The sequence below is a fragment of the Anolis sagrei genome, chromosome 2 (assembly GCF_037176765.1).
Source record: "Anolis sagrei isolate rAnoSag1 chromosome 2, rAnoSag1.mat, whole genome shotgun sequence".
Lineage (NCBI taxonomy): Eukaryota > Metazoa > Chordata > Lepidosauria > Squamata > Dactyloidae > Anolis > Anolis sagrei.
In genome coordinates, this window is record NC_090022.1 from 280,052,716 (window position 1) to 280,078,250 (window position 25,535).

The 25,535-nt window shown below is 40.8% G+C and overlaps 2 protein-coding genes across 3 annotated transcripts; one reads left to right on the forward strand and one right to left on the reverse strand.

Annotated features, from left to right (window-relative positions):
• Nucleotides 1-5: 5 nt before the first annotated feature.
• RAD1 (RAD1 checkpoint DNA exonuclease) lies at nt 6-8,569 on the forward strand. 2 transcript variants are annotated; one of them, XM_060761375.2, is made up of 6 exons: nt 6-519; nt 3,435-3,687; nt 4,574-4,682; nt 5,836-6,094; nt 7,193-7,291; nt 7,783-8,569. In XM_060761375.2, exons 2-6 carry the CDS (start codon nt 3,493-3,495, stop codon nt 7,964-7,966), a joined length of 846 nt encoding a protein of 281 aa, XP_060617358.2. In that variant the 5' UTR covers nt 6-519; nt 3,435-3,492; the 3' UTR covers nt 7,967-8,569. The 2 variants fall into 2 exon arrangements, with proteins under 2 accessions (XP_060617358.2, XP_060617360.2); XM_060761377.2 differs by having other exon boundaries at nt 6-108.
• Nucleotides 8,570-8,667: 98 nt separating this feature from the next.
• Nucleotides 8,668-23,826, reverse strand: TTC23L (tetratricopeptide repeat domain 23 like). The gene is made up of 10 exons (XM_060759660.2): nt 23,695-23,826; nt 22,950-23,073; nt 18,403-18,562; nt 17,932-18,057; nt 16,018-16,195; nt 14,709-14,817; nt 13,344-13,471; nt 11,768-11,917; nt 10,663-10,745; nt 8,668-9,190 (listed from the first exon to the last, which is right to left on the reverse strand). The coding sequence occupies exons 1-10, from the start codon at nt 23,812-23,814 to the stop codon at nt 9,109-9,111; spliced, it is 1,260 nt and encodes a 419-aa protein (XP_060615643.2). The 5' UTR covers nt 23,815-23,826; the 3' UTR covers nt 8,668-9,108.
• Nucleotides 23,827-25,535: the final 1,709 nt, after the last annotated feature.

Genomic DNA, 25,535 nt, shown 5'->3' on the forward strand with positions numbered 1-25,535 from the left:
CCAAGAATTCATCAACCAGAGAGTTCCATCCCTAGGCACACACTTCCGGCTTGATCAGAGGCTGAGAGCAGGAGGGAAATATGGGTTCATATTAGGTCGAATGGCATTGTGAGTTTCTTAAGAGAATTTCAGCAAGAGTTGCTTGTGACCTGGGAGGCATCTACACTGTGGAATTAATGCGGTTTGGTCCCGCTTTAACTGCCATGGCTCCAGGGATTTGTATTTTAGTGCAGTGACTGGCAGAGAAGGCTAAAGAGCCTTAGCTTTGCACGTTTCTCAGTCTCTCTGCAATTTATGGCGACCCCATAGGTTTCAGAGGGCTTTCTTTGGCAAGGGACACAGAGAGGAAGCTTTGCTGCTCCTCCCCCTGTCGCTGCAGAGCGAATGAGAGGCTCTTTTACAACTTGTCGTAAAGCAACTACTACCAGTTGCTTTGCATTTCCCTGTCGTGCCTTTTCCACCTTTCAACCAATAGGCTGGCAATTCCTCTTTGGCTGCTACCTTCCAGCTGTCAAGCAGGTAAGGCTCACTTATCATAGAATCAAAGAGTTGGAAGAGACCTCATGGGCCATCCATTCCAACCCCCTGCCAAGAAGCAGGAATATTGCATTCAAATCACCCCTGACAGATGGCCATCCAGCCTCTGTTTAAAAGCTTCCAAAGAAGGAGCCTCTGCCACACTCCAGGGCAGAGAGTTCCACTGCTGAATGGCTCTCACAGTCAGGAAGTTTTTCCTCATGTTCAGATGGAATCTCCTCTCTTGTAGTTTGAAGCCATTGTTCTGCGTCCTAGTCTCCAGGGAGGCAGAAAACAAGCTTGCTCCCTCCTCCCTGTGGCTTCCTCTCCCATATTTATACATGGCTATCATATCCCCTGTCAGCCATCTCTTCTTCAGGCTAAACATGCCCAGCTCCTTAAGTCGCTCCTCATAGGGCTTGTTCTCCAGACCCTTGATCATTTTAGTCGCCCTCCTCTGGACACATTCCGGCTTGTCAATATCTCTCTTGAATTGAGGTGCCCAGAATTGGACACAATATTCCAGGTGTGGTCTAACCAAGGCAGAATAGAGAGGTAGCATGACTTCCCTAGATCTAGACACTATGCTCCTATTGATGCAGGCCAAAATGCCATTGGCTTTTTTTGCCGCCACATCACATTGTTGGCTCATGTTTAACTTGTTGTCCACGAGGACTCCAAGATCTTTTTCACTCGTACTGCTCTCAAGCCAGGCGTCCCCCATTTTGTATCTTTGCATTTCGTTTTTCCTGCCAAAGTGGAGTATCTTGCATTTGTCACTGTTGAACTTCATTTTGTTTGTTGAATTTTTGCCTGGCTTTGGATGCATCTACAGTGTAATATTAATGTAGTTCAGCATCTTTATTAATAACTTTGATCAGGGGTCCTCAAACTTTTTAAACAGAAGGCCAGGTCACAGTCCCTCAAACTGTTGGAGGGCCGGATTATAATTTGAAAAACACATGAATGAATTCCTTTGTGCACTGCACATGTCTTATTTGTAGTGCAGAAAACAATTAAAACAATATAATAATTAAAATTAAGAACAATTTTAACAAATATAAACTTATTAGTATTTCAATGGGAAGTGTGGGCCTGCTTTTGGCTGATGAGATAGGATTGTTGTTGTTGTTGTGTGCTTTCAAATAATTTCAGATTTAGGTTGACCCTGAGCGAGGGCCGGGTAAATGACTTGGAGGGCCATATCTGGCCCCCGGGCCTTAGTTTGAGGACCCCTGACTTAGATGAAGGGTTAGAAGGCAGGATCATCAAGTTTGCAGACGACACCAAATTGGGAGGGAGAGCCAATACTCCAGAGAACAGGAGCAGGATTCAAAACGATCTTGACAGATAAGAGAGATGGGCCAAAACTAACAAATGAAGTTCAACAGTGACGAATGGAAGATACTCCACTTAGGCAGAAAAAATGAAATGCAAAGATACAGAATGGGGGATGCCTGGCTCGAGAGCAGTACGTATGAAAAAGATCTTGGAGTTCTCGTAGACAACAAGTTAAACATGAGCCAACAATGTGATTTGGTTCCAAAAAAAAAAAAAAAGCCAATGGGATTTTGGACTGCATCAATAGGAGTATAGTGTCTACATCCAGTGAAGTCATGCTCCCCCTCTGTTCTGCCTTGGTCAGACCACACCTGGAATCACACTGTGTCCAGTTCTGGGCACCACAATTGAAGGGAGATGTTGACAAGCTGGAATGTGTCCAGAGGAGGGCAACTAGAATGATCAAGGGTCTGGAGAACAAGCCCTGTGAAGAGCGGCTTAAAGAGCATGTTTAGCTTTCAGAAGATAAGGCTGAGAGGAGACATGATGAGGGCCATGCATAAATATGTGAGGGGAAGTCATAGGGAGGAGGGAGCAAGCTTGTTTTCTGCTGCCCTGGAGACTAGGGCGAGGAACACTGGCTTCAAACTACAAGAAAGGAGATTCCATCTGAACATTAGGAAGAACTTCGTGTGAGAGCTGTTCAGCAGTGGAACTCTCTGCCCCGGAGTGTGGTAGAGGCTCCTTCTTTGGAAGCTTTTAAACAGAGGCTGGATGGCCATATGTCAGGGTTGCTTTGAATGCAATTTTCCTGCTTCTTGGCAAGGGGTTGGACTGGATGGCCCATGAGGTCTCTTCCAGCTCAATGATTCTATGATTCTAGTTTCATACTGCCATGGCTCAATGCTATGGGATCCTGGGAGTTGTAGTTTGGTGAGGCACCAGCATTCTTTAGCAGATAAAGCTAAAGACCTCCCATGGTCTCATTGAGCCATGGCTGTTAAAGTTGTGTTGATCTGCATTAATGTGCAAACTTCAGCCCTCTGGGTGTTTTGGACTTCAACTCCCACAGTTCCTAACAGCCTACTTGCTGTTCGGAATTGTGGGAGTTGAAGTCCAAAATACCCTGAGGGCCAAAGTTTGCCCATGCTTGGTGTAGTAGATGCACCCTGTGCCTCCCAAAAGCGGTGAAAGTATAATAGCTTGGACCCAGTGGTTGCATAACGCGGCTCTGAATTAGAGAAGGGAACACGTGCACCAGACACAGCACCATGTGTGCGAGAGACTGCACTTAGTGAAAGATGAAGCTACGATGGAGTCAACAAGGTAGTTTGGTAGAAAGGGGGGGAGGCACAGCCAAGCATACTGATGTAGGCTATCTGGAGATATTCAAAAACGTTGTTGCATTGGAAGGAAGGATAAAAAGGAAGGGAGAAATATGAGGAGCGGTGAAAAATGAATTAAATGCGGTCACTCTTACATTACTTCACTGGTATCCTGCCGCAGCTGCGTCTCTCACTCGGTGCACTGTTTCGCACATGTTTTCCCTTTTCTAATTCAGAGCAACTGGGTCCCTGATGCTCATATAATATTTTATGACTTCTCAATTTAACTATAATGCAATTGGATCTTTACAGGTCTCCTCTGGGAATCCCTGCCCTTGGAGGGGAGACTGTGGAGTGACTTCTCCAAGCCATGCCTCTATCGACTCAAGCAGAAACAGGTGAAGAACAGAACGTTTTGGTAGCAAATCTTGACAATGTCAGGAACCTGTCCAATATCCTGAAAGCCATTCATTTTAAAGATCACGCCACCTGTGTTGCTACTACAAATGGACTCAAAGTGACAGTCGAAAATGCAAAGTGTTTGCAGGCCAATGCATTTATACAGGTGAGATGGCAGCATTTCCTTTCCTTTTAGTGCTCTGGAATGACTTGGATTCAGGAGGAGGAATTAAAGGAACATTGGGAATAACATGTGAAAGTCCTATGGGAGATAGCAGTATCTGGCAAACTAAGGGCCCTGCCAGACAGGCTCTATATCCCAGGATCAGATCCCAAGTTTTCTGCTTTAAACTGGATTATATGAGAGCCCCTTCCACACAGCTGAATAAAATCCCACATTATCTGCTTTGAACTGGAATATGTGGCAGTGTAGACTCAGGTAACCCAGTTCAAAGCAGATATTCTGGGATGTTGTGCCTTGGTATTTTGGGTTATATGGCTGTGTGGAAGGGCCCTGAGTTTGCACTGCCATATAATCTGGGATAAACAGAAAACCTGGGATTAGATCCTGGGATATAGGGCCTGTCTTAAAGGGCTTTAAGGTTCCTTCTATACAGCCATATATTAGGGCCCTTCCACACAGCCATATAACCAAGAATATCAAGGCAGATAATCCATAATATCTCCTTTGAACTGAATTATCTGAGTCCACACTGCCATATATTCCAGCTCAATGTTGCTTTTATACAGCTGTGTGGAAGGGGCCTTAGTCTACAATACCATATAATCCAGTTTAAAGCAGATAATCCAGATTTTATATGACAATGTAGATGGGGCCATAGAGTACTGTACTGTGATAGTAATGAGATAATACGATCGAATGAGGAAAAGGGAGTTTTGTTTAGAAAAAAAAATCCCATTTTCTTTTTTGGTTTTGTTATTCTGAGTTGGGTTACAAGGACACATGCATGGTAAATTGCCAATTTAATTGTCTTACTATAATGTTGGTACCGGTTGAAATTTTTCAAGTTTCTTGTCTTTCCAATTTACAGGCAGGTATTTTCCAAGAGTTTATGGTTCAGGAAGAATCTGTGATGTTCAGAATCAACCTGTCTGTTCTTTTAGACTGCTTGACCATCTTTGGAACAAGTTCGTCCCCAGGTATTTCCTCTATGTGGGTTTTGGTAGATTACATTCACCAAGCCTATTATACAAGATGCTCAACTTGTAATGTACTTAGATGGAGACTGGTGGATTGCATCAGAAATGCTTCTTTGAAATAATAAAATTGTTCCCAGTGCCTAGTGAACAGGTTAAGCAGGAAAACCTTATTTTGATATATTAATATTATTTCTGCCATCTTGGGTCCCTCAAAATGATATCCAATAAAAGATATTAAAAACATGCTTTTGGATCAGGTTTTAAAAGCCAACTTGAGAAACTAAAGGCTAGGTTAAATTGTAGAGTTTGGCTACCTATTTAGAAGCTCATCAAAGATGGATTGTCTGATCATTAGGAGTTCCACAACTGAAGTGTTGTTCCACCATGGAGCCACGGTGGCACGATGGGTTAAACCCTTGGGCTGCTGAACTATTGATCTGAAGGTTGGCTGAACTGCTGACTTGAAGGTTGGCAGTTTGATCCTCAAGACTGGATGAGCTCCCGTCTTGTTAGCTTTAGTTCCTGCCAACTTAGCAGTTGAAAAGCATGTAATGTGAGTAGATAAATAGGTACCACTTTGGTGGGAAAAGGCAAAGAGACACTCCAGGCAATCTTGCCGGCCACACAATCAGGAGATAACAATGCAGGCTCCTCAGCTTGAAAATGGAGGAAAGCACTTCCCAGAGGCAGAGATGAGTACCGCCTCCAGAAGCCAGAAATGAAAGGAGAAATCTTTGCCTTTGTTTGTGTGTATCATTGTATATAATTGTAAAGGCACTGAATGTTTGCCTCTGTATGGAAATGCTGTAATCCGCTCTGAGTCCCGAGGGTAGAAGGGCAAAATATAAATAAAGTGTATTATTATTATTATTATTATTATTATTATATAAAAATCCTGCCTTATGTAGACATCTGCCTAACTACAGGGCCTCTGCTAAAGATCTCAGGTTTTCTACGTGTTTATATGAGGGGAGATAGTCTTCTAGCTATTCCTCCCCAAACTGTTCTTACTGTTTCACACCACAATAACATGCATGTTAATTCAGAAATAAATGTATTCAGTGATGCTTATGGTCAGAGGCATGTGCACAGCGAAAATCACAAAATGGCAGGTGTTTTCTTCTTTGTAAGGTTTTTTTCTTCTTCATTTTAGGAACTCAGACAGCCCTTCGGATGTGTTATCAGGGTTATGGCTATCCTCTGACACTTTTCCTTGAAGAAGGGGGTGTGGTGACGGTGTGCAAAATCAACACCCAGGAACCCGAAGAAATTCTTGATTTTGATTTCTGCAGCACAAATGTTGTAAACAAAATTATTCTGCAGTCTGAAGGGCTGCGAGAGGCATTTTCTGAGCTGGACATGACCAGCGAGGTCCTACAGATTACGATGTCTCCAGACAAGCCTTATTTTAGGTACTATATAGTAGTTATAACTCGCCATTCTATGATCATGATTTAGAACACAATAGTCAGTTCTGCCAAAAATATAGTCATCTTCAGGATGGGCCTTATGCTCTTCAGAAAAAAATGTCCCTGATTGATCCCTGGTAATATGAGAGAACAATCTTGCACATATGAAATACATCCCATTAAGTTTCCTGTATATAGTCATGTATAGGTTTATCTCCTGTATAAGTTGAGAGAGGTTTTGGGGGCTAAACCCCAGTGAGGTTGTTGGGACTCATTCTAACTGTATTTAGGCTCAAAGGTGTTACAGTATGAGCCTGATAAGCAGTTGTAACAGCAGATATCCACAGACTTTCAGACGCTTTGATAATGAACAACATAATAACATTAGAACATCTAGAACTAATGTGGAAACAATTTATAACATGTAGAAGGACTCCTCTCCTACATGCTTGTAGTGAATTAGTAAATAGACAAATTTTCAAGCATTTATTTTATGTTTGGATTGCTGTGAGTTTTCCAGGCTGTATGGCCATGTTCCAGAAGCATTCTCTCCTGACATTTCACCCACATCTGTGGCAGGCATCCTCAGGAGTTGTGAGGTCTGTTGGAAACTAGGCAAGTGAGGTTTATCAATCTGTGGTATGTCCAGAGTGGGAGAAATAATTCTTATCTGTTTGAGGCAAGTGTGAATGTTGCAATTGACCACCTTGATTAGCATTGAATGTCCTCGCAGCTTCAAAGCCTGGTTGCTTCCTATCTGGGGGAATCCTTTGTTGTCAATTGCAACATTCACAGTTTTCTCCGACAGACAAGAGTTCTTTCTCCCACTCTTGACATTTCACAGATATATAAACCTCACTTGCCTAGTTTCCAACAGACCTCACAACCTTTGAGGATGCCTGCCATAGATGTGGGTGAAACGTCAGGAGAGAATGCTTCTAGAATATGGCCATACAGCCCAGAAAACTTACAGAAACCCAGTGACTCTGGCCAGGAAAGCCTTCAACAACATATATTTTATATTTATTGTTTTAGTTTTAGTTTTGGTCCGTTATTGTATGGAACAATTTTTGCATGCTCAATATTTTATTTTTCCCCAAGATTATCCACATTTGGGAATGCTGGAAGTGCATATCTAGATTACCCCAAAGATTCTGACCTGATTGAATCTTTTCACTGTAACCAGACCCAGACAAACAGGTGAGCCAGAACAGTTCACAAACTTCCATGGCAATACTATTTATTTTAAAGTCCTGCTTTTAAAGTTTGAATTCAGACAGGCATTTTGTGTTATTGGCTTTTTTTTTTTTTTTTGCATTTTCTAATGCACTTGCTTTGCTGAAATCTGACCTATATTGTTGATTCAAAAATATTGTGTTGATGAGAGCCGTTCAGCAGTGGAACTCTCTGCCCCGGAGTGTGGTGGAGGTTCCTTCTCTGGAAGCTTTTAAACAGAGACTGGATGGACATCTGTCGGGGGTGCTTTGAATGCAATTTTCTTGCTTTTTGGCAGGGGGTTGGGCTGGATGTCCCATGAGGTCTCTTCCAACTCTTTAAGGGAGAATGTGGGAATTCAAACAGTCTTTCTCATAATTCCCTTTTGGTCGATTGATTTTTGTCAGTTTGAGACCAACCTTGGTCAATAAGCTGTTAATCATTGTTATTGACGAGACACATTTGCTTTTTTACAGATACAAGATTGCATTGCTCAAGCCATCTATTAAAGCATTAGCCTTGTCATGCAAAGTGTCAATTCGGACAGATAACCGAGGCTTTCTCTCATTACAATACATGATCAGGAATGAGGATGGACAGATCTGCTTTGTGGAGTATTACTGTTGCCCGGATGAGGACATTACTGAGCAAGAAATATAACTGGGAGATGCAATTCGTTTGTTATTTTCTTCCTCTATTAAAAGCCATCTAGAATATTCAGTTCTGAATGCAAGAAGACTCGTGATGGTAGGTATGCAGAGCAATGGGAAAGAGACCAAAATTCAAGCCTCTCTTGGATTATAGAAGCAAAATCTGTTGAAATGAACTTGGGTTCCTTGATACTAGAAAGATGAAATAACCTTTCTAACACCTTTCATTTGATGCATTAGACATAGTATTGAAATGCGGCTTATTCCTGGTTATTTAACCACTACCTCAAGTACAGCTGTACATCTTTGTTCAAATACAGCTTTATATCTAATTGTCAAGCCAAGAGTCATTGAATTTTCTATAAATCCCATTGTTTTGGAGGAGAAGGTGTCCTTTAGCTGGAACCAGTAATCAATGTTAAGTAAAAGTAATACTACAGTGTCTTTAGATTCAGAAGGGAGTAAAAAGAATGGATAGTCCAGCAGCATTCTTGGGGAATCACCTATCAAAGGCAAATAGATTGTATCTGGGGAATGTGTAACCCTTTTCCTGGGACACAAACTTCTGAATTCTACATCCATTTGGAAAAGCACTAAGCTTCCAGAGCAGTTTTTTAAAAAAAATATTTTTATTGGTTTCTGGTGCATACAGAAAACAAAACTGACACCAGAGGAAAACAAAACAACCCCCCAACCCCCCCCCCCCCCAGGAATGATGAAAAAAAGTATACAAAAGAGTACGCAAGTTTACAGAATGGAATACAGTCAGCGCTCGTTAAACATATGAAAAATTAACTGACCGTACAGTTATTATACCTTAACATTTATTGATTGAGCAGTTAAAGTTTCCTATGATAAGCAGCAACCAGTTATCAGTCCAATTCCTTTTTTCTCCCCACCTGTCTGAACCCTGCAAATTCTCAGTGACATGCTGCGCCATGCTATTGATGTCAAAACATCCCTGCTCTTTGATGGGCATCTTGCTAAGTGTATACTAGTAGTCCAATAGAATTCATTTGATGGACATCTTGCTAACTGCATAATAGAAGTCCAATAGAATTCATACTAAAATTGCACAGATGACTAAAAATATATAAAAAAACTATATGTTTACTTTTGTTGTTTAGGATATCTTTCCTGGTTTCCAATATCTTAGAAATCTAGTATTGGGAAATCTAGTGTCCCCTTTCTCTTCTGCTTTGAACGCGTAGACGTTTCGTGTACAGCAGAGACCCTGCAGCAAAAAAATAAAGAGTTTTTTATACTTATACAAATTTTGGAATTTATTTTTTAAAACAATATAATAATTTTTATATCATCAGTTGGGAAGCCCCTCCCCACTCTGGCACCAACTGCTCCTCTGGCCAGAGTGAAGACAGAGGGGAGCAGAAGACAGTTCCATCTTGTCTTTACTAATAATATAATATAGTATATTGTATATACATATAATAGTTATAATATTATAATGCAATACAATATAATACTAGTAATAATAATACATTATTATAATTATAATTATATATTTACATTACATGTAATATTACTAATAATATTACAATATAATGGTATAATGCAATTTAATAATATATAATACTGATATTGTACTATGCTAATAATATAATATATTGTATGAAATATATATCTTGTAAGCCGCTCTGAGTCCCCTTTGGGGTGAGAAGGGCGGCATATAAATGCCGTAAATAAATAAATACAATAAATAAGGTTGTTGAAGGCTTTCATGGCCGGAATCACTGGGTTGCTGTGAGTTTTCTGGGCTCTATGGCCATGTGTCAGAATCATTCTCCCCTGACATTTCGCTCACATCTATGGCAGGCATCCTCAGATGTTGTGAGGTCTGTTGGAAACTAGGAAAAGTGGGTTTCTATATCTGTGGAATATCCAGGGTTGGAGAAAGAACTCTTGTCTGCTTGAGACAAGTGTGAATGTTGTAGTTGGCCACCTTGATTAGCATTCAAAGACCTTGCAGCTTCAAAGCCAGGCTGGTTGCAGCCTGAGGACATTCGTTGTTGAGAAGTGTTAGCTGGATCTAATTGATTATTGTCTGGAATTCCTCTGCTTTTTTAGTGTTGCTCTTTATTTACTGTCCTGATTTTAGAGTTTTTAATACTACAAAACAAAATCTGGCTACCAGTATTTTTTCCTTGGCCAGCAATGCCAACTAGAAACCAGAAGCCTGTTCAAACATTGAATAATTCATTAATGCATGCATATTATATTATTTGACCAGCACATAATATGATATGATTTTCAGCACATCCAGAATTCTTTGGTTGCTTGTTTTTTTGCAGTTGTCCACAATGGTCTTGTTGTGCCAATGGGCAACAAAGAATGCAACATGTAGTAGTTTTACATTCACCATTTGCACCAAAAGACATATCTGAATACATTTGCTTTGAATGCTTTTAAATTTTGGAGAGGGATTTGTATCAGCTTTGATCCTAATCAAAATGTTGACTCTTCCAAAACATACAAAATCGCTCTGACTGGTTTTGACTAAAGATTATTTTCTCCCAACAAATTTCCTTAGAATCACTGGTTAAATTGTTAAATGTTCCATAGTTGGAGAAAGATCTTTGCTGAGGTTTCTGATTGACAAGCACACCTTTATGAAGCACGTGAGATCCATGCCTAAGTAACCTCTTATCTGTGATTTTACTTATCCAGTGCTATGCCATAAATACTTACCTCACCAATCTGTCCAGTAGCTCTTGTATCTTTTTAGTTTTTCTATGATGAGAGCCATAAATAGCAATTTGAATCTGCGCACACTGCATAGAAGATAAGTGAAAGATAATATTATTACAGTATTATTGAATTACTGATTTGTTATTTTGTGCATTCCTCTGCATAGGTTTATGAACTTTCTTTATCAGTTTAGATAGAGAAAAATTGAATAACAGGCCTGTGATCTATCATGATTAGGAGGCTGCTGTTGAACTAGCTGATCTTGTAATTCCCTTTCTTAACCAAGGTGAGGTGGTTGTTCACAAACTGATTCATAGACCATGGACGAGTTTCCAGAACCACAATACCCCAAATCAAACAACAACTCTAGCTATAAGATTCTAGAAATTAGTCCAAAAAAGGGACATTTCCAGCTTTTCTTGTCACAGGTCTGCATTTGGATGCTTTATAGTAGTTAAACCCTGACGTGACGGCTTTTATGGAACTGACTGACTGCTACTTGGACAATGACTTAAACCAGCAACTGTTGACTGTTTGATTGTTTTTATACTCTTTTACACTGTTTTATACTGTTTTATTGCTATGTTGTTTTTTAAATTGTATATTTCTGTTCTTGGTTGTGGACACCATGGGGTGCTGGTTTGTTAGCCACCCTGAGTTCCTCTGCAGAGGTTGAGTTAGGACAGGATACAAATGTCCGAAATAAATTAAAAAAATAAACGATCTTAATGAGTGCCACATCAGCCTTATGTTTGCCTTTAATGGGCCACTGAATCCATGGATGGAGAATCCCTGGATACAGAAGGCTAACTATAATGGTATTGTCCAGTATTGTCCAATGGTATTGTTCGGGTCCCCAGATGTTATTACATGACAATTCCCACCAGTTTTGATTATCCACCATGCGAACTGGAGATAATGGAAATTGCAATCCAACAGCAACCCCTCTCAACACACCAAACCAGTTCAAAGTGTTGGGGAAGTCACTGAATGAATAAGTCTACTACATACCTACCTACCTACTAAGAAAGCATGCTACATACCTCTTATGAAGCATATGCAGCATTTATTTGATAAAGGCTTCGCAGGAAAACATGATAATGACCTTACTGAGCAGTCGATAAGCTTTTGTTATTTTCTCCTCTGCCAAACAGATGCATCCCATAATGTACAATCTCTCAGTTGCATTTTCATGAAAATCACTGCAGGGATCTTTCTGAGATCTAAAAGACTCTTTGAGTAAGTCATAGGCTAGCTGGGAAAAGAAAGAAATGAAAAAATGATCAAAGAGCATTGATGTAAGTGATTCCTGTTTAAATTCTCATTTAGTAGATAATCAAGGCAAATGTATGGGAGAGGAGTTATAAAATCCAGCATTGCTGTTATATACTGTTGGGTCTTATAGGTAACACATTCAGTTTTGTAATTATCTCTTTCTTAGGTTTTGTAAAGATCGGGTATAGACTGCAAAGACATGGGAAGTTTATACCACAGGATACTGAATCATTTAATATTAGATCTGCATTCAAAACTAGTCAAACTTTATTTTAACTGACAGTGGCTGCTTTATATTTTTCTCTGATTTGCTCATGCCTCACCAATAAGATAAAAATGCTACATTTTAAGGGGGAATAGGGATGCAGACTGTGGCCAGGAAATCAGAAGACGCTTACTTCTTGGGAGGAGAACAATGTCCAATCTCGATAAAATAGTAAAGAGTAGAGACATCAGACTGGCAACAAAGATCCGCATAGTCAAAGCCATGGTATTCCCTGTAGTAACCTACGGATGTGAGAGCTGGACCTTAGGGAAGGCTGAGCGAAGGAAGATAGATGCTTTTGAGCTGTGGTGTTGGAGGAAAGTTCTGAGAGTGCCTTGGACTGCGAGAAGATCCAACCAGTCCATCCTCCAGGAAATAAAGCCCGGCTGCTCACTGGAGGGAAGGATACTAAAGACAAAGTTGAAGTACTTTGGCCACATCATGAGGAGACAGCAAAGCTTAGAGAAGATAATTATGCTGGGGAAAGTGGAAGGCAAAAGGAAGAGGGGCCGACCAAGGGCAAGATGGATGGATGGCATCCTTGAAGTGACTGGACTGATCTTGAAGGAGCTGGGGGTGGTGACGGCTGACAGGGAGCTCTGGCGTGGGCTGGTCCATGAGGTCACGAAGAGTCAGCGACGACTGAACGAATGAACAACAAGAGATGGCGAGGAGTGCTTCTTGGCACCCTAAAGACATCTAAGGACCGGTATACATACTTCGTAGTGGCCACAAACCTGACTCATGACATTCATGATGATTTCAATCTCAACCAACCCCTTAAACTGCTTTAAACACAATTGGCTTTTTGTAACTCATTTAACAAAAAGTTCAGGGTGGCATTACATAGCACTGTTAATGTTGCAAGTGCAACCCTTAATCCCTAGGACAGTCTTTCCCAAAGTGCCGTCTTCCAGATGTTGTGGCGGTTTATAGCTTCCATTAGCTTCCATGGTAAGCAATGGCCTGAGTTGATGGAATTTGTAGTTCAAAACAAATAGACTACAGAAAGTGCCTGGTTGAAGAAGACTGCTCTAGGCAATTATCATATTGAAACAAGCAGATCAACAGTGCTTGCCGGATGTGAATCCCCTCCTTGCCTTCTTCTGCAGGATTATAATCCAAATAAATATGTAGTTACCTTTCTTTTTCCCGTCCGTGCTAACCATTTGCTGTAGTCTTCCACAACATGAATTGTCTGAGAATGGTCTGTGCCAAGTGCCTCTTGATAAGCCGCGAGACCCTCAGTGAAATATTTTTCAGCAGCTTCTAAAATATGAATGCAATATATGTTTAGTATTGAGCAGTTGCCCGCCCTCAAGAACAGTACACTTGAAAGTTTAATTAAAGGAGATGGGATACATTATTTTTCCTCTTTTCTTAAAAAGTTGAAAGCAAAAATCTAGCTCCTTCTAACATTCATGGCATTTATGGGGGAAGGAGGGGGAAATTTCATCCACCACATGAACCATAATTCCAAAGTCCCAGGCTTTCGCATAAAGCTAAATAACAGGTGTCTAGTATGCCCTCATATATTTCATAGAGAAACACAAGGATATATGTGGCTAAGTAGGTCCGAATTCCTATTTCCATGAATCTCGCTTTGGCAGAAGTGGGATATACATTCAGTCAATCAATCAATCAATCAATCAATAAGTAACACCAGCATGAGGCCAAGATGGCAAAATGGATTAATGACAAAGAACATACAAGCTTGGAGGCAGGTGACTCTTTTCCCCTTGCAAACTGAACTGAATTCATATTACTCTTACGCTTTGAACTAATTTCGCAGCAATTGAAGTTAGCTGTGTGCAAATGAGGAAACAAGAACCAGGACATTTTTAAACAGCTGGAAAAGTGGGGATATCAGAGTATTAATTGGACTATTCCTGCCAAATGAAGATAGTTGGGGAGCTTGTTTTGGGCCTCGGAAAAACCAAGATAAAACCCAAGACATAAGGTAAGGCATGGAGGCAGTATACTATCCAATTATTTAGTGAGAAAGGAGCATACTTAGCCAATTCATGATGTCTTTTCATATCAGTATCTGGCAAAGTTCATTCTAAAGTCATGTGGAGATAGATAGGAGCCAGTAAAAGGTAAAGGTTTCCCTCGACATTAAGTCTAGTTGTGTCCAACCCTGGAGGGTTGTGCTCATCTCAATTTCTAAGCCAAAGAGCCGGTGTTGTCCATAGACACCTCCAAGGTCATGTGGTCAGCATGACTGGAGCGCCGTTACCTTCCCGCAGAACTGGTACCTATTGATCTACTCACATTTGCATGTTTTTTAACTGCTAAGTTGGCAGAAGCTGGCCCTAACAGTGGGAACTCACCCTGCTCCTCAGATTTGAACTGCCAACCTTTTGGTCATCAAGTTCAGCAGCTCAGTGGTTTAACCCGCTGCATCACCAGCCAGACTCCACAGTAAAACAAAACAATCCAATTTCATGTGACCACTTGGAAAAGAAATAAAAAGACTTTTTCCTATGCCTTGCTATTTACTTACCAAAATATTTTTCTTCTCCTGTCGCAGCATAAGCCTTAGCCAGCAACAAAGCTATTGATGCCACTTGTGTGCTGAATTTGTTGCCCATAGCTGTTGAAACCGAATAGGCCTATCAAGAAGAAATTGACATTGGCACTACAATACATAGTTTTGTAGTGTTACTGTCTTGATTCATATTTTTTATTTGTTCCCTGAAATATCTGGCAGCCCATGTTCACATTTATGATAGTGGCACCACCCCCATGATCCCACCATAAAAGTCAGGTAGCCACGCGAACCAAAGGGTGCTGAAAACGAGACATTCAGATCCCTCCTGCATCAAAGCCACAGCATAACAAACAATTGCAGTAGGAGTTTTCAGGGGTTCCTACAATTATGTGTTGCACTGTGACTGGCTGGTATTAGGAATCCTCTTTCAGCTCAACAGCAGAACACCTTGGATTGTTGTGGCTACCTAGCTTTTGAGGTGCGTTTTAGAAGAGCAGATCAGGGGTTTAAGTGGAACGATTCCATGGAAAATGGTGTTTCAAAACGTATGCCTGTTTTAAATGCTGTACTGGTATGCTTGAAGTACTTGAGCTAGAAAGAGGAGGAGGTAATCCTGTGTGATGGGGTGAGTAAATTCTTCATCTTCTTTAAAGACAAAACCGTATGCTTCCCCCTGCCCCCTTTGAAGGATAAAGTTCTTGGTTGTAATTGTTGCAATGCACTTTTATATGTTATCGCTATAAAAAAATACCTGCTGGTTTCAAACAATAAACTGAGTTGATAGAACAGTTTAGCAGTTACCATACAGGATTGACAATTGGCAGAACAAATCTCAAGCTGTTGCTGAGATGTGAAACTCACTAGGTGACTTTAGACCAGTGGTTCCCAACCTTTTTTTGACCAGGGACCACTTGACCAGGGACCATTTTGACCAGGGACCACTCTCCAACATGAGTACCAAAAGGGTTACGAATCTATTTTTGGTCAACTTTAGATTCAGTTTGGGGTGCTGATTCAGAAAATTGCATTGGATAAACCACATCAGCTCTAGTTTCTGATACAAAACATATGCCATGGTCAGTGACAGGGAAGAAGTGGCAGGCAATGTGAAAGGAGTGGAAATAAGATAAAATAAATAAGAGGAAGGAGGCTTGCGGACCAGATTTTCGTCCTCACGGCCCACTGGTGGTCTGCGGCCCATAGGTTAAGAAGCACTGCTTTAGGCAGTCACTCTCTCTCAGACAAGGATTGCAGCATTAATAAAATACTTAGGTCAATCATAAATTTCTATCTAATGCTTATATTTTATAAAGTTCCCTACCTTTAATAAGTACATGATGGCTTCTTCGTGGTTTTTCTGTTTTTGTTTAGTTTTAGCCATTTCCTGATAAATATCTATCAGTTCTGGTGACATCTCTCCTCCAGCTGATATTGTAGTTTCAATTGTCCTCTCAAAGTACCTAGCAGCCAATTCTAACTTCTTACGCTGTAAACTTGCCCTAGAAAGAAAAACTGTGTGATGATTTTTCAAGCAACTTCTAAATAGTTGCTTTTGAAAACATGAAACACATATACTAGAAATTTCATTTGATTCTGCATCTAATGCTGCTTGCTTGGACTATGAAAGACAATCACAGCATATAACACTCTTATTTGTAACAATGGGAAAACAGTTGTTAGAGTATTGTTGTTAAGAGTATTGGTTTGGAATTTGGGCAATCCAGACTCTATTCCCCACAGAGGCTCCATATACACTGCCATAAGATGCAGCTTGAAACTGTCTGGCCCAAACGACTTGTTCGAACATATCTGTCAGGAGAGGCCCTGCTCTCAATCCCACCACTCTCGCAAATGCGGTTGGTGGGAACGAGAGACAGGGCCTTCTTGGCAGTGGCCCCCCGTCTGTGGAACTCCCTCCCTAAGGACATCAGATGGCCACCTCCCTCCTGTCCTTTAGAAGACAACTGAAGACTTGGCTCTCAGGCCAGGTGTTTGATTAGAAGATAGTGATAATAGGAAAGGAATTTGGGTTATGACACTGGATTTCTCAGTTTGATTTTATTGGCATTTTAATATTATCTGGTAAATGAATGCATTGGCTGATGTGTTTGATGTTTTAAGACGATTTTATTGTTTTACTGTTTTATTGTATTCTTTGATGTATATGTTGTAAGCATCGTTGATGCCTATGTGAGGCCGCTCTGAGTCCCCTTGTGGGGAGAAGGGCAGGATAGAAATGTACGAATTAAATAAAATAAATAAATTATATAATTAGTGTCTAGACTCATATAGGCCCCCCTGGTGTCGCAGCTGGTTAAAGCACAGAGCTGCTGAACTTGCTGACCGAAAGGTTGGCAGTTCAAATCCAGGGAGTGGGGTAAACTCCCGCTGTTAGCCCAAGCTTCTGCCAACCTAGCAGTTGAAAAACATGCAAATGTGAGTAGATCAATAGGAGCCACTCTGGTGGAAGGTAACTGCTCTCCACGCAGTCATGCTGGCCTCATGATCTTGGAGGTGTCTATGGACAATGCCAGCTCTTCAGCTTAGAAATGGAGATGAGCACCACCCTCTGAGTCAGACATGAATAGACTTAATGTCAAGGGGAAACTTTTATCTTTTTTAGACTCATAATGCAGTTTAGCTGCATTGAAATGCATTGCTCATACAACGTAGTTTCAAACTCAGTGACCTTGAACTGGTCACTCTCCCTCAGCCTGACTAATACAGGTTTTTCATTTTGGAATGAGAAAGTTCAGTAAATATCCTCACCAGGAACATATATTAAAAATATAAACGACTGTGGAAAGTTTCCAATAAACTGACAACAAGTATATCTGCCTGGAAATTCACATGAAATAATATGTTTCATCTCCCCATGCCAAATAGCTGTTGGGATTGGCAAATAGGAATAAGTATTTGAATGTGACAACTTGTTATTAGAAATCAAATGAAACTACATAAAACAAGAATGTCACGTACCAGAGGCTTACTTTAGATATGGGAATTTCTCCAATGGTTCACGATGCCTATGATCTCAAGTACAAAAATATGAAATGGACGTGACACTAACATCTTGAAATATCTGCGCTAGGAGTTCATTAATAGGACATTCATATCTAGCAGAACTAAGTCCCACTGGGTTTAATGGTGCTTACTCCAGATATAGTTGTTCTTTCAATATGCAGCTGAGCTTTTCTTTGCCAGCTCAGGATCAGGCTGTTGATCTCTTCCTTACCTGCCCAATGCCATCATAAGTTCTCTCTCAGATACTTTAAGTTTAACTGTCTCTGTCCAATATGGTCCTTGTAATTCTTCCATAACCTTTTCTGCCTTCTTCAGATTGCAGTAGGATTTTTTTCCAGTGGAAAAGTCAAGGAAACTTTTAAAAGTAGCTATTTTTTTTTAAAAAAAAATCAAGTGCAAGTGTATACAAAAAAGAGTGATCATGATCTAGACCAGAGGAACTCCAAGGAAGTTATAAAAACATCTTACCCCCACAAGTAACTTTGAATGGTAGACCCAAATAATCATTCTCAGAGATCGACATGATGAGTTTCAAAGCTCGGCACAAGTTTCTCAAATCTATGTGTACAACCTCATTCCGCTTTGTGTCTCCCCACCACCACCACCACCACCCCAGGAGTGAGAAAGGTGGTATATAAATACTGTAAATAAATAAATGAAATAATAAATACTGCAAGGATATTTTTTCTGCATCAGGTTTGCTTCACCCAAGGTATAGTAGATGGTGAGGAGAGTGCTCAAGATTTCTCCTCTTTCTTCTGTAGAAGCTGGAGGAGCTCCCTTCTCCATGAAAATAATATATTTGGCTGAGTCTGCATGTTTCATAGCTTGAATAGGGAGACCTGGACAAATCAACAAGATTACCTTAAAACATTGGTTCTCAACCTATGGGTCCCCAGGTGTTTTGGCCTACAACTCCCAGAAATCCCAGCCAGTTCACCAGCTGTTAGGATTTCTGGAAGTTGAAGGCCAAAACATCCGGGGACCCACAGGTTGAGAATCACTGCTTTAAACATCGGCCAAACTAGAATACACTTCTATCTCTATTCAAAAGGCTTAGTCATGTTATTGTAAACTACAGTTGAGATTTTGCAAATGGTCCAAGAACAACCACTGTCCATTTTCATATACCTCTGGGCAGGCATTTAGCCGGGAGGGGGGGGGGCTTGAGGGGCTTCAGCCCCCCCCCCCGAAATTCTCATGGTGGTTCGCGAAAAGGCCTTACTGGTGCATTATTTAAACTGTTATGTTTATTCATATCATGATCTGATCACCATACTCAATATATCCCATATGCATGGGGGTATTGGGGTAATGATACAAAAGGTTTGCTAGGCTAGACCCTCTTTCACTCAGACTCAGCCCCCCCCCGAAACTCAGCCCTCCCCCGAAACCCCCCCTGAAAAAAATTCACCCCCCCCCCCGAAACGAAATTCTGGCTACAGGCCTGCCTCTGGGCCTTGGGAGGCTGCACCAAGTCCCTTCTAATTTGGATTGGCCAGTCTCATCCCTGAAGACTTATGATGGCACAGATATTAATTTTGAATCTGGATTGGGATGGGAGTTCAGGAGGGGCCTGGGAGCTGAAACAAGACCTTGATGGGCAATATTAATCATCTTAGAAGAAAGGTATCCTTAAAATCTGTTTTGCTGGTTGAATTTAAAAAAAATGTAAGCCTCAAAGAGCTTAGACTTTCAAAGATATAAAATATTTTGGGCATTAATTATTTGGCTCATGGGTCATCTGAATCAATTAGGTAAGTCAGCTGTAAAATTGGAGACTTAGTAGTAGTGGCCTCATAATTGTGGCATTCTCTCCCAAATGATACCTACTTGTGCTCACCATTTTGGCTTTTTATTCAAGTTAGCTTGTTTTGTTGCTGTTCAAGTTATTACAGACTTATGGGCAACCTTAAGGTGATTTTACCATGGGACTGTTTTGGCAAGATTTGTTCAGAAAGGGTTTGCTCTTGTCTTCTACCAAGAGCATGGGATTTGCCCAAAGTCACCCAATGGATTTCTATGGCCAAGTGGGAATTAGAGCCCCGATATCCACAGTCATGGTCCAATGCTCAGACCATTACAACTTAATTGTTTTAAAAACTTTGAGGTGAATGCTGTAATTGGCTGTACAATTTTCTAAACTGCATTTTAGTGATTCCATAATTATGTGTTTTAGTTTCCTCAAAATTCAGTATTTTAATTTTATACTTTATGATGTATGTTATTCATGCTGTGAGGGCTTTGGGTTGAACTACCCATGGTATTTCTTGTTGGTTATTACAATCCAGCAACTGGATGAAATGCCAGCAGCTTCAATTTGAGGTTTTGCATGCTATCTGAATTATTGGATCACATCTCCTAATGGGAATGCTCAATGAAAGTTCCCAATACAGTGCAAAAGTATTGATTAGCTGCTCTAAAGCAAATTGATAACTGAGCAGGGTGACAGGAGGACAAAATCCTCAGGCTGAAAGCTCTCTGTGTCATTGTGATAACAGCAATGATGACCCTAAAGTAAGGTATGGACAAAAAGAAGTTCTCACTAAAAGAGTTGGGCTGTAATTCCTATCAGCTCCAGACACCTTATCCATTGACAAGGAATGCTGAAAATTGTAGTTCAGCAACATCTCAGAGTCCTCATTTTGCATATTCGTGTTCTGAGGACTCACAAATTTACTGTGCATCAGGAAATCTATCAGCATTTCCATTCTCTGCTTGCTTTGTCACTGGAAATTATGGGAGTTATCACCCATGAGAAACTAACATGCGGGGAAAGCTTTTCTTAACGTGCTGTATGTTTTTGCTGGTTTTTTTTTGTGACACACAACTATCCCTTCTGTAATAATGGAATTATGAAATGGCCAGTAGGTGGCAGCTTTATTCCATTTACAAACTGGACCCTAAAATATGTTTCCCATAACTCTTCGAGCTAGGTAAAGTTGCTCTTTTGCACTTTGTGTGCCTCCAAGTTGTTTCTGAGTTATGGCAATCCATCAGTGGGTTTTCTTGGCAAGGTTTGTTCAGAGTGGGTTTGCCTTTGCCTTCCCCAGAGGCTGAGAGAGAGTGACTTGCCTGAAATCACTCGGTGTTACAATTCCCAACATTCCCTACCCAAACTCAGCTTGTTTCCAAGTGAAGCTGCATTACAACATGCCACAGAGGATGAGACAGGCAGAGAGTGAAAGCAAACCCTAAAAAATACAAACAAATTATTGCTATGTGAGACCTAAGAATGAATTTTTACATCTCTGATTCCATTCTAATCATAGAGAGGTATCAGTCATGCACCAAAGTGCTGTTCCAGCAGTCACCAGCCGTCCCCTCTCCAATGCCAGAGATACAGCTTAATGGTGTAACATTAGAAAATGTCGACCATTTCCGCTACCTTGGCAGCCACCTCTCCACCAAAGTCAACATCGACGCCGAAATACAACACCGCCTGAGCTCTGCAAGTGCAGCATTTTCCCGAATGAAGCAGAGAGTGTTTGAGGACCGGGACATCCGTAGGGATACTAAGATGCTTGTCTATAAAGCTATTGTCCTCCCAACCCTGCTATATGCCTGTGAGACATGGACTGTCTACAGACGTCACATGCAGCTCCTGGAACGATTCCATCAGCGCTGCCTCCGGAAAATCCTGCAAATCTCCTGGGAAGACAAGCGGACAAACGTCAGCGTGCTGGAGGAAGCAAAGACCACCAGCATTGAAGCGATGGTCCTCCAACATCAACTCCGCTGGACAGGCCACGTTGTCCGGATGCCTGACCACCGTCTCCCAAAGCAGTTGCTCTACTCCGAACTCAAGAACGGAAAACGGAATGTTGGTGGACAGGAAAAGAGATTTAAAGATGGGCTCAAAGCCAACCTTAAAAACTCTGGCATAGACACTGAGAACTGGGAGGCCCTGGCCCTTGAGCGCTCCAGCTGGAGGTCAGCTGTGACCAGCAGTGCTGCAGAATTCGAGGAGGCACGAGTGGAGGGTGAAAGAGAGAAACGTGCCAGGAGGAAGGCGCGTCAAGCCAACCCCGACCGGGACCGCCTTCCACCTGGAAACCAATGCCCTCACTGCGGAAGAAGATGCAGAGCAAGAATAGGGCTCCACAGCCACATGCGGACCCACAAGGAAACCCATGATGGAAGACCATCTTACTCGTCCAACGAGGGATCGCCTAAGTATCAGTCATGCTTTTCTAAGACAAGGGAATACAACTAGAATTGCTCCAGGGTAAGCTATATTTCAACTGTTTCCTTGATACAATTGCTCCAAGGCCCAGTGCAGTAGGAAAAATGCTCATCAATACTTTGTAAGAACCTCATCACACTGGAGAATGAATCCACTTTAAATCTGGTTTCTGCCACCTGCAGAATTGTGGGGTTTATAGTTTAGGGAGGTTGTTAAAGGCTCCTCCCTAAACTACAAACCCCAGAATTCTGCAGGTGGCAGAAACCAGATTTAAAGTGGATTCATTCTCCAGTGTGATTAAGTACTTTGTGTCATTTAAAATGAATTTTAATGTTTTATGTTCATGACATGCAAGATGTAATTGTACTGTTTTTATTTTAGTTTCACATTTTAATGCATTTGCCCAGTTTTAATTATTTTGTGTCATGCCAGCCTTTTTGAGTCTCAGTATTGGGAGATGAGTGGGATAAAAATAAAGCAAATAATAAATTAAGACTTTGGGTATATCCACATTACACCATTATAACATTTTGAAATCACTTTAACTTGTTCTGGCTGGGTGCAACGGAATCCTGGGAGTTGTAGTTTTGCTGAGGAAATTGAAAGGGGCTATAGTGTTCAGGGATTGGAGAATACTTAATATCTTCCTAAACTACCAATTCTACAGATCATTAGGAAAAAGCCATGGTATATAAAGTGGAATAAAATTGTTATTCTTGTGCAGTGTGGAAACCACATTGGATCTCATCAGTGTTTTATGCTACTTGAGTAAGTAAGGAAAATGCATTTGATTAGTCTGCAGTAATTGAAAACATCCTCACATGTAATTTTCTGTCACTGTCTTTTGTACTTGCTTCCTTATTAATGCATTCATTTATTTTGCTTCTATGCCACACATGTGAACAAGGGGTCCCAATTTCCGTAATTCCTCTTGGCCTTAATTGCCTTTATTTGGCTTTCTCTTCAGAAGTTACAACTGATGTCAGGATCAAATTGTATCTCTTTTTCCGTATTTTGTTTAGAACAACCTGTGGATGCTTTACCTTGGAGCACAAGATAGCCGTGAGCAAGGTTGGCAAATGCTTGCCCCAACCGCCAGTGCCCATTTCCATAGATAATTCGAGTGAGAGCAATACATTGGATTAGTTCTTTGCAGGCATTTTGTGCCTGGGGAAAAGAAAAAGATAACATACAAATTAGATTTGTTGTGAAAAATAAAACATGTGAGTGGGTTGCTGTGAGTTTTCTGGCCATGTTCCAGAAGACCTCCCAACCTCTGAAGATGCCTGCCATAGATGTGGGCAAAACGTTAGGAGAGAATGCTTCTGGAACATGGTCATACAGCCCAGAAAACACACAGTAACCCAGTGATTCCGGCCATGAAAACCCTCAACAACACATAAAACATTTGAGGCCGGAGGAAAGTGTGTATTTTTCTTTCCCAACTCAGGGCATCATTGCATGATGCTGTTCTCCTGCAGCATTTACACAATCACGGATATGCCTTGCATGGACATTGTGCTTGACCCCCCTCTGTCTTCCACAAATTCGCAGCTGTTATTCCTTCCTTCATCTTGATCTCACAACAACCCACTGAGTCTCGTGGCCGATTGGACATTTTGATTCCAAATCTTGATCCCTCTTAAAGATTTAGAAACCACTCGTATCATCCCTCCCATTCCTTGAGGGAAACCTGAGCAAATGTTAAAAGCAACTCTTATTCTAACGCTTCTACATCGTTGAACCCGTCAGCTTGTATCACTGTGCACATGAAAAGGGAAATGTTACCTCTTTTTCTTCAGCAAACCTGTCTGCCTTTTTCTGTGCTTTCATTAACTTATCTAGCGGTGTAGCAAACAGCTTGAACTTCATTTCCTCTCCTTCACAGTTGCCCTTAATTTCCTCCATGTGTTCGATCGTTTCTTATTCTGTAGTCTTAAATGTTATAAAATTGGAGTTAACAACTAAGAGTCAACAGACCAAAAATGTCCTTTCTGCAGAGGAGTAGCAGTCACTACTTCAGAGACAAATAACTCAAGCCGACAAGGATTTTTCATCAGATATAATTTTCAGTCATTCTTATAGAGTTTTTCACACTGAATGAAGATCTGTGTTTAGGTTTTTCTCTATCATATGTAGAGAAGACAATTATGCTGGTGAAAGTGGAAAGTAAAAGGAAGAGGGGCCGACCAGGGGCAAGATGGATGGATGGCATCCTTGAAATGACTGGACTGACCTTGAAGGAGCTGGGGGTGGTGACGGCCAACAGGGAGCTCTGGCGTGAGGTGGTCCATGAGGTCACGAAGAGTCGGAGACAACTGAACGAATGAACAACAATGTAGTTTCTGCAATGAGGCAAATCAAATAATTAATGCATTTACACACCGATATCAATAGAATCTAATTATTCAATTAGCTTCATTGTAATAGAGAAAAAATAAACACAGATCTGCATTCCGTGTGAAAAACTCTATAAGAATGATCTAAAATTATATCTGATGGAAAATACTTGTTGGCTTGTGTTACACGAATATGATGTGAAATGTGCAGACTTTACAGTAGTCCACTATAATGCACCATTCATCATATTAAAAAAATTGATGTGATAAAAAAGACATTTTTAAAATCAGCATAAAAATTGATTTAAACTGTGCTACTCTCATTTCTGATGATTACAAAAAGTTAGATTTTGTTGGATTGTGTAATTGTCATTATAAAGAGAACTAACAGTTCAGTTGTGGTTTGGATTAACCTCTGGATTCAACCACGTTTGTATAAATGACTTTCTGACAAAGCTATCAATTGAGGTAAACTATATGATCACCACCTTAAAAAAGTGGCTGAAATTAAAATGAATACATGCTTCTTTTTTGGAAACTCTGCACCACATGCCTGAGATGGAAGCAGTGGTGTTACCTGCAAATGGTGGGCAAAGAAAAGGAACAAGTGGTTGGAGTGCTGGCAGATGAAATATACAATAGTTGGGCAAAAGATAAACTTTTAGTGGAATAACCTCTGGGAAAAACATACTCATGTGGGAGTATCTCCAACCCAACTAAAAGTACCACCTCTTTACATCCAAGAAAATTCAGCCACCTTTTCAACCTGTTCCAGCAAGTTCAATGCCTCCATCCACTCCTTCTGCTCCAGCTCATCCCTTTTGCTCCCCACTCCACCAAAATTGCCACTTTCTTACTCCTACAAGAAAACAGCCACCTTTTAAATCTGTTCCCAGTGAATCCATGACCAAATAAGAATTTGAAAGTATGTTGCTGGTTGATGTCCTTAGTTTTACTGAGTCTGAATGTGCATATGTGTTTTATCTCATTGTACTTTATATTCTGCTTCATTTTTATGTTTGTTTTTAGGCACTTTGTAAGCTGCCCACAGTCCCTTCGGGGAGATGATGGCGGGATATAAGAATAAAGTAGTAGTAGTAGTTGTTGTTGTTATTGTTGTTGTTGTTGTTATTATTATTATTATTATTATTATTATTAGTAGTAGTAGTAGTATTGCTGTTTCAAACCCAGCACTAAGAAACATCATCATCATCATCATCATCATCATCATCATCATCATCATCATTGCTGTTTCAAATCCAGCACTAAGAAACATTATTCTACTGGTTC